The sequence below is a fragment of the Crocodylus porosus genome, unplaced genomic scaffold (genome assembly GCF_001723895.1).
Source record: "Crocodylus porosus isolate Cpor-Errol unplaced genomic scaffold, CroPor_comp1, whole genome shotgun sequence".
Classification (NCBI taxonomy): Eukaryota; Metazoa; Chordata; order Crocodylia; family Crocodylidae; genus Crocodylus; species Crocodylus porosus.
In genome coordinates this window covers 200,681,118-200,690,092 of record NW_017728906.1, presented here as the reverse complement: position 1 = coordinate 200,690,092, position 8,975 = coordinate 200,681,118, and the positions used below count along the sequence as shown (strand labels likewise).

The following is an 8,975-nucleotide window of genomic DNA, read 5'->3' as shown; positions in this document are numbered from 1 at the left end:
TCTCTTACCTGTTTGATTGCTTCTCTCATCAATAATCTTCTCTAAGTCAATAAATCTTTCTTACCTTTCTACCCCCGACCACACTCTCAATCTAAACCCTCCGCAGGTGGCTGGGGCAAAGGGGCTACATGGCGTGGCAGAGGCCTGTCCCTTGGGAAGATGAACGGTCTTGGCTGAGAGCTACATCCTACCTACCTCATCTGTTAGGCCATGGGTGAACGTGTCCCCTCAAAACCGAGACATGCCCCCACGGTTAGGGCACATCTGCACCTCAATATTGAGCCCCAAGAGAAGCAAAGGGAAGGATTCATGAACGTGAGCTGGGTGGAATAGGGTTGCATTTAGTCCGCTGAGGCAGGTGGGATAGAGACAGTGGCCACGAGCATGGTACTAAGCCCCAGGTAAGGGAAGGGGTTTGGGAGGGTACCCAAAATCCTGCTGCGTGCGCTGAGGAAGAACCGGGAGGAAGCAAAAAAGCAGAGGCAGGGTGACTTAGCACAGGCGACTCACCGATGAGGGGCACGTTCTCGGAGGGCGGCATGCTCTCCGCCACCAGCAGCTGGAAGACGGTGAGGGCCAGCAGGACGGTCACACCCAGGGACACTTTCTCCCCCGAGTCGGCTGGGAGGTAGAAGCCCAGCGGGGCCAGGAAGGAGATCATGATGCAAGGCAGCAGCAGGTTGAAGATGTAGAAGGAGGCGCGGCGCTGGAGGATGAGTGTGTAGGTGACGTCGGGGTAGGGCTCCGAGCAGCAGCCGTAGGTGACCACGTTGCGCCGGGCCGGCATGCCCAGCACCTGCCACTCCACGTTCTCCACGAAGTCGGTGAGGTCTCCCGTGTCCAGCCCGTTGCGGAGGTCGATCTGGTTCCCGTTGTAGGTCCAGGAGCCGAAAGTGAGGTGGCACTGCTGCCCGTCGAAGGGGAAGTAGGACACATCCACCTTGCACGAACTCTTGGTGATGGCCGGCGAGTCCCACATCACCCGCCCGTCGTGGTGGATCACCACGTTGGTCTCCATGGAGCCCGTGAACTGGTCGTCGGCACTGGACAAGGAAGGAAGAGGCCACGGGGATGAGTGGGAGCTGCTCTGGCCTCCCTCCCCAGGTCCAAGCCCAGCCTGTGGGCCCACAGCTGCAGGTAACCACAGCCAGGTGCCCCACAGCAGACCCCACCAGGTCTCGTCTTCACCCCAGTTAACCAGGGCCCTGCCCTGCCCAGTCACGGCTGAAACCCAGTCCCCATTAGCCGTCTTTCACCAGGGCTCCCAGGTCATGGCCCTTGCCCTCGGGCCTGAAGTCTCTTGCTCAAAGCCACTAAACAAGCTCTGAGCAAGTTTCCCAGGGACTAACTGGGGTCACCTTTCTCCCCACGAGCCACTCCCATGCCTCGCGGCAACACGCAAACCCACACAATGCCAAAATACACGAGCAATTTAAGTCTTGGTGCATCTCCCTCATCCTGCAGAGCTCCTTTACCCCTCAGGATCGGGGCCAGCGTGAATGTCCGGCTCAGGAGCCAGCTTCTGCAGCCCTGTCAAAATCATGGAGGAGCCGAGCTGGAAGGGACCTGCCGTGGCCACATCTAGTCCAAGCCCTGCCTGAGGCAGGATCAGCTCTGTCCCAACCAACCCAGACAAACCCATCATCTACCCAGCCCCACTTCTTTGCAACCATTACGAGCCCGTGGAAGCCAACTCCTGCCGACAGGATCAGGGCCGAACGCCAGGCCCTCTCCATCCCCAGAGCCCTGCCAGCAGGAGCCGCACGCAGAAGCAGGGCCGGGAGGGAACGCTGCCTCCCAGCCCCCATAAACCCACTCATTAAAGGACGATAAACCCACTTATTGTAGAGGACAATGTCGGGGCGCCACACGTAGCTGCTGGGGATGTGGATGATATCAATCCCACCGTAATCGTCCTTGCTCCAGGTCAGGTAGGCGTCCACCCACACCTGCCGGATCCACAGGTAAGATGTCAGGACCTGGTTCCTCTCATCCTGCAGCCGGGAGGGAGAGAGGCATGAGGAGGGAGCGGGCAGGTGCATGGACCGCTGTGCAATGTCGGGGTTAGCACAGAGTGCCTCACCCTTTCGCCACCACGAATCGCCCAATAAGAGGGACTCAGTCCTGACCTGGCCCCTTGGGACTCATTAACTTGCGCCATGTAGCTCATCCCAGCAAGGTCCAGGGGGCTGCTCAGCTGCCTGGCAGTAGCAACAGCCAGTGGGCTGGTGGGTCCAGTCCCCACGTCCCTGGGCAGCTGCCGGCCTAAGGATTGCCCCAAAGCATGGTGCCGTGACCCCACTTCCTACAACCCTCCGACCCCAGTTAGAGAAAACCCCTCCAGGCAGGACCCGCGGTTTCCTACATGCTGGCAGGTGCAACAGGGCAGCCCCACCGTAGCCCCCGGCCGCGCCGCACCAACACCCCAGCCGGAGCGATCCCCGGCAGCCGGCTCTCTTGCCGGAAGGTAGCTTTGCTGGGGAGACGGGCTCGGCCGGCCCGGACCAGCGGGCCCCCGACTCACCATGTCGATGATCTGGGAGAGCGTGATCTGCAGGGTGACGTTCAGAGCCCGGTCCGTGTCCTCCACGGGCCGCAGGGCGCTGGAGTAGTTGGCGAACAGGTCATTGAGCAGCTTGTAGGCCAGTCTCCCCTGGGCCCCCAAGCAGCCTGGGTCAGGAGGGAAAGGGGAGAGAGGAGCGGGAGGGAGAAGGCACGGCCCCCGGCTGCAACCGGCCAACCCCGGCACCGACAGACTCCACAGGCAGCAGCTGAGGAAGACCCTGAGGGTCTTGCCCCTCCACTCCATGCCACGTTTAGGGTCAGGAAGGTTTCCCCCCCACCCCCAGTCAGATTGGTGTGGACCGAGGGGGTTTGCCTTCCTCTGTATGGGGGCACGGTCTCTGCTTGGGATCTCTTGAGCATCTATTAACAACCTTTTACAGGAGCAGGACGGTGGCGGCCACGGTCCCTCTGCTTTCCCTGAGGCAGGTTCAAGCGCGACGTCTGGGGCTGCGTCAGAGTCGGGGATAGTCTTGCGCCGCGTTTATATAATGGACTGGCTGGGCTGGTTTGGACAGGGCTGATCCAGACTCAGGCAGGGGTTGGACTAGATGTGACCTCTGGAGCAGGCGCTGACAGCTCATGGTCAAGGGTGACCGGGCCAGGCTGCACTGCATGCGGGTGGCCGGAGAGGTTTAGGAGCCTGGTGACCACTTGGAGGGAGATGCCTTGGGCAGGTGCTGGGGCTGGCGCCACAAGAAGGGTCACAAAGCGTTTCAAGGCTGCTGCAACGTCTCCCTGCACATCCCAACCGAAGCGGGGAGGCTCCTTTCTCTCTGCTCCCAAGAACTGTGCCAAGGGGAAGGGCAGGTCTGAAGCCAAAATGCTCAGCAGAGGCTCAGGAGAGCTGGGCCCGGCTCTGTCACCGACTGCAGATGTAGCCTCGGGCTCATGGCTCCCCACTGCCCCCCCTGCAAGCGCATACCAATCTGACTGGTGGGAAACCCCTTCTAAATCCCAAATGCAGCATCAGTCTGACCCTGGGTGGAGGGACAAGACCCTCTAGCCGGGACCCTCTGGGGCCGTGCTGAGGCTACAGCAACCGCAGTCCTTTCCAGGAGGCTGGTAGCATCGAGCAGGGATGACGGGAAAGCCTCTCCCCTGGACTCAGCTGATCTGTGCTGCAGATCCCTGCCCCGCTGCCTGTCCCATGGCCTCTGCAGGCCAGCGTGGGACCCAGACCCTCCGTGCATGGAGTCAGATGCCAGCAGGAGCATTAGCAAGGTGGGGCTGGAAAGGAGGGAGCTCCCCCCAACACAGGCCATGGAGACAGGACCCCCATCTTGACTTCTGACTCCCATGGGGGCCACTTGGGTGCTTGAGCTTTGGGTCCCAGAGCCAGGCCAGCTCAGCTCTGAAACGCAGGACCTAGCTTGAGCTCTGCCCAGCCCAACCCCGCGCCCCCCTGCCCACGGGGGCCGCGGGACGGAGGGACGGAGGCGGCTGGGAGAGCAGCGCCCCATCCTGCGCGTGAAAGTTTAATGCCAGGTGTTGTGTTTCAGGGGTGGGCATGAGACAGGCTCGTTTACAGCGTGGGGCCAAGCCGGCCATGTTTCCAGGGGACCCCCGGACCCTTGCACGCCTGACTGAATTGCAGGCTGCCCGGTGCGCAGCTCCACGGGCTGGGGGCCAGATGTAACCCCGCAAAGGGGCGGGGGCGGCATGCCCTGAGGAGCTCGGTAAGTGCTGGCCGCTCAGGTCCCAGGAGCTTCCTGCAGTCAGCTGGACCCTGCTCAGCGAGGGGTGCGGAGGCATTGATGGCGTCTTACCTGGTAGCAGGGGAAGTCCCGAGAAGCACAGGGAGAGCAGGAGGGAGCCGAGGCCTGCCCTGGGCTTCATGCTCGTGCCCCCACGACGGACGCCCGGCCGGCGTGGGGGGAATTTTGCAGCCTGGCAGGGAGCCCCAGTGCAGGTCAGGGGTGCATCTGTGCTGCCAGCAGCCCTGGTGATGCTGGAGCGAGGGCACGGCCAGCCCGGTGGTGCCTGCGAGCAGGAAGGCAGAGGCGGCGCATGGGTCGGCTCCTCTAGGCGCAGAATCACTCGGGGATTTCCTTCTCCGTGGAGCAGAGTCTTCCTCTACGAAAGAGCGCTCCGAGCAGGTCTCCGTCGCCTCCGGGCAGGGGGAAGCTTGCAGCTGCCTGGAGAGAGCAGGGCAGAGGCACGCGGGTGAAAACTGAGCCTAGAGGAACAGGGGGAAGGGAGGGAAGGAAGGAAGGGAGGGTCCCCCAGGGGACAGAGACAGCACGGAGGAGCTGCGACACCGCCAGGAGAGCGAGCGTGAGGCTGCTCCCCCCCCCCAGCGACACGCCCCCACCTGGCACCTCCAGCCACGGGTGACACCACGCCATGCCACGCACAGTCAGACGATCTCAGGACCCACAGAAAACAACCCCTCCCCCAAGGCTGGCTCTCACTCGCGCTTGGGATGTGCCCCAGTGCAAGGGGAAACCCAGAGCTGCAGAAAAGGCACTAAATGGGGTTTTGACTCTGCCAAAGACTCCCTGCATAGCCTTGGTCATGTCCCCCGGCCCTTCCCACACAGCACAGCAGGGGCTCCATGGGACAGCAGAGCTGGCAGGGCCCTCAGGACAGCCCAGTGAGTCCGGGGCAGACTCAACCCAGCCCACCTAGAGATTTCCAAGGATGGACCCCCAGCCCATCACTGGGGAGCCTGATTTAGGGCCAACCCCTCCTCCCCCCGAAGGAGGAAGTCTCTCTTCTCAGGGGTACAGCCGCTCTCCCCCTGCTCACCCAGGTTGTGGGGCTCAGACCTTGCCAGACAGCACATGGCACTGGTGGCAGTGAAAAAGGAAGGAAGGAGGAGGAGGAGGAAGAAAGAGGTGGCATTACTCCCTCTCCCTGCCATCCAGTTCAGATGACCCCAGGAGCTGCCCCGAGTCTCAGCTTTGCAACCCTCCTTTGTGGAATAAAGTGCTGGCTCTCCCGAGGGACGCAGCCTCGGGAAGCCCCCTTCCCCTGGGCCCGCTGTGGATGGACCTGAGCCGGCAGACCCCCGTATCTCCCAGGCTCTGGGGCTTGCCCAACGAGAGCCGGCCCCCGCCCCGAGCGTCCTCCGATGCAACTGGAGGCAGAAAAACACCAGGTCTGAGACATGGAGCCAGGATCCGAATGCCCCTCGGTAGCAAGACCACCCTCTTTCCAGTGAGGCACGGCGAAGCCTCAGTGCCAAGATGCTGGTCCATGGTCCAGCTGCCCCTAGCTTAGTGAGTGCGATCAAAAGGTTTGGGGGCCTGGAGGACAAGGGGGAAAAAGAGCATGCTCCCTTGCCTTTGCTGCCCCAGGTGGGGGACCCAGAGTGGGAAGAGACCAAGGGAAGCATCATTTAAAAGCCACTGTCCCCCCGGCCCTGGTTGCAGCAGGACAGCCCCAGGCAGTGCCCAGCCAGGATGCAGGGACTCTAGGAGGTGGCTGGGACCAGGCTGGCCCCGAAGGAGACGAGCCACGACTGCTTCCCCAGCCCCAACACCCCCAGCAGCTCCCCCAGCCCATTCAGATGCTAATCCCCAGCTGGATGCGGTTTTGCTTACAGGTTGGTGAATTATTCATCCCCGAAGCCTGAAGTCTGGGCGGCGACGTTGCACAACTCCTCCGGAGCAGCAGGTGGATTTGCATGAAGCTAATTAAAGTAATGGGGAGAGAGAGGATAAGTCACTGCCTGATCTAACTCCACCAGCCTCAGAGCTGGTACAGGTGACACATTTAACCACGGGTTATATAAACACAACCCTCCCCTGCAGGAAAAAAGCCGGAGGCAGGCGCTGCAGCGTGCCTTCTCCTTGCCACGGAGAGGCTGAGAGGGACCCTCCCCTCTAAGCAGGCATCGTCATGGGCAGATGCCACGCAGAAGACCCGTTTAGCCGGAGAGATGCTCCTTTGGGAGAAGAGGGGCCAGTTCCCATGGCCTGGCGAAGCTGTGCGCGCTGCTGGGTCTGGCCGTTACATCAACGACCTTGGGATCACACAGCCTGTGACCCTTCGGAGGAGCCAGACGGTAGAAGGCGCGAGGTGAGGGATAAAGAGACCGTAACATTTCCAGGGCACCTCTGCATACCTGTTTTTAAATAACCCGAGTTGTTTCCAGGTACACGGGGCTAACCTAGGGGCTCTAGCTAGCAAGCACAGGGCTAATCAATAGTCAGGTAATGACCACAGGGCCCTGCTGCTCATTCACATGAAAGATGGCTAGAAACTAGCTATAAAACAGCTACATATTTTCAAGCACTAACTTTGTCACAGGTTGGCTCTTTTGATAGCTGGAGGGACATGTTGATAGCTGCCTAGCAACTTTTATGGCACGGGCATTGCTTGGCCCGCGTCTTCGGTCTACATTTAAATTGAGCTATTCAAGAGTCAATGGTGTAACAGAGCAACGCGTGGCAGGAGCCTGTGAATCAGGGGGTCCGGCGCCGGCGTACAAGCCGCCTCACCGACACTTGCAGAACAACTCACAGGCAGGAGAAACTCTTCACCCATGCTAGGCAGGTCGTAATGTTGTGTCGCAAGCGTGACGTGCTCCCCTTAACACGCAACATGGGAGAATGTAATGCCAGACACGTGACCACCACCTGGATCCTGCTACCCCTCTGCGTCCGCATCTTGGGTCAGCGAGTTCCCTGGTCCACCCCTTACATTTTGGGACACAGTGCTTTCCCCCTGGGTTATTATTAAATAGGTATTTAGAGGCACCTGCTTCCCATTTGCTACTTCCTGCTTCATCACACCACCTTTCTACCAGCCTCCCCTACAAAACGCCTTCATAGTCATAGAAATGAGGGTTGAAGGGAGCTCAGGAGGTCACATCTAGTCCAACCCCCTGCTCCAAGCAGGACCAGGCCCAACTGCATCATCCCAGCCAAGGCTTTGTCTACCTGGGTCTTAAAAACCTCTGAAGATGGAGACTCCACCACCTCTCTGGGTAATCTGTGCCAGCGCTTCACCACCCTCCTCTTAAGGATATAATATGCAACCTCAATTTCCCTTGCTGCAGCTTGAGCCCATTGCTCCCTGTCCTGTCACCTGCCCGCACTGAGACCAGCCCAGCTCCATCCTCTTTGCAGCCCCCCGGCAGGGAATCGAAGGCTGCTATCAAATCCCCCCTCAGTCTTCTCTTCTGCAGACCAAATCAGCCCAGTTCCCTTCTCCTCTCCTCACCAGTCCTGTCCCTCAGCCCCCCCAACCATTGTCACTGCCCTCCGCTGGACTCTCTCCGCTGTGTCCACATCTTTTCTGTAATGGGGGCCCAAAACTGGACACGGGAGTCCAGATGTGGCTTCGCCAGTGCTGAATAGAGGGGAAGAATCACTGCCCTCCGTGATTGAGTGTGCAACGCTCCTGCTGATGCAGCCTTCTTGGCAATGAGGGCACACTGCCGGCTCCTGTTCAGCTTCTTGTCCCGTCATGCCCAGGTCCTTTTCTGCAGAGCTGCTGCCCAGCCCGTCACCCCCAGCCTGCACCGGTGCACGGGATTGCTCCATCCGAAGTGCGGGACTTTGCACTTCTCCTTATTGAACCTCATGAGATTCGTTTGGGTCCAATCCTCCAATTTGTCCGAGGTCTCTTTGCTTTTTCTCTTGCTACTTTTCTCCAGGGGTGTCTCTTCCCTCGCAATCCTCTGCTTTCTGCTGTGCTCTGAGAGGGTGAGGGGCTGGGCAATGGACACTGCACATGGCTCAAGGGGTAAGTGCCGTGGGCTTTAGCTGCTATAAAACTTTGCAACCTCCATTGCGAAGAGAAACAGCACAACAGGGAAGGCAAGAGCAGCAGCTCCAGAGAAGCCCTCACCCCATAATGGAATTGAGGAAACACGAATCCAGCTAATCAAGAACATCAGAAAAGTTCAAGCGTGTGTTGCTACTGGAGGGGTGCGTGTGAACTTCACCGGGGAAGAGAGCTTTGATCGCTGGCTTCAACGCGGAAGATCCCACGGTTGGCGCCGCCGCCAGGAGTTCACTCCGAGGTTGTCCAGGTAAGCAATGTTTCCCCGCTCGCTCTGTACAAAGGCAAAGAGAGGGCAAGAGCATTGAATTCCCCGTCACATTATCCAGGGTATTAATTAAAAAGAAGCCACTGACCCCCAGCCCCAATCAGCAACGACGGGGTCTCCGTTTACAGAACACTTGCTACTGGACTGGGCCTGTTCCAGCTACGGGCGCTGGCTGCCTCCCTCCCTCCCTCAGCTCATGTTTTTTTCAGACCTCTGCAGGGAGGCGGCAGTACCAGTGCTCCCACGCAGCGGAAAGGGAGCAGGGTGTGGGTGGTGCATTTCTTATGGCAGTACTGGTGGGATACTGAGCTGTTCCCACCACCTCTCCCATGACCCTCTGTGCCACAGCCACAGCAAGGTGCCTTTGGCAGCGACTGCACCCTGCAACCTCCCCGCCCCAGGGGGACAC

The 8,975-nt window shown here is 59.9% G+C and overlaps 1 protein-coding gene across 2 annotated transcripts; it reads right to left on the bottom strand.

Moving 5' to 3' along the window:
- Positions 1-6: 6 nt before the first annotated feature.
- Positions 7-4,824, bottom strand: CHRNA10 (cholinergic receptor nicotinic alpha 10 subunit). 2 transcript variants are annotated; one of them, XM_019530512.1, is made up of 4 exons: positions 4,332-4,824; positions 2,525-2,670; positions 1,840-1,994; positions 7-1,043 (listed from the first exon to the last, which is right to left on the bottom strand). In XM_019530512.1, exons 1-4 carry the CDS (start codon positions 4,399-4,401, stop codon positions 308-310), a joined length of 1,107 nt encoding a protein of 368 aa, XP_019386057.1. In that variant the 5' UTR covers positions 4,402-4,824; the 3' UTR covers positions 7-307. The 2 variants fall into 2 exon arrangements, with proteins under 2 accessions (XP_019386057.1, XP_019386056.1); XM_019530511.1 differs by lacking the exon at positions 4,332-4,824 and having other exon boundaries at positions 2,525-3,510.
- Between the last annotated feature and the right edge of the window lie 4,151 nt (positions 4,825-8,975).

What these genes read in the sequence shown, in the direction of transcription:
- CHRNA10 (XM_019530511.1), bottom strand. Translation starts at nt 2,809, where the DNA reads ATGGAGTGGAGGGGCAAGACCCTCAGGGTCTTCCTCAGCTGCTGCCTG. An exon ending in TCTCCCAGATCATCGACATG is followed by an intron (nt 1,995 to 2,524) that starts GTGAGTCGGGGG and finishes TCCCGGCTGCAG; the next exon opens with GATGAGAGGAACCAGGTCCT. An exon ending in GACATTGTCCTCTACAATAA is followed by an intron (nt 1,044 to 1,839) that starts GTGGGTTTATCG and finishes TTCCTTGTCCAG; the next exon opens with TGCCGACGACCAGTTCACGG.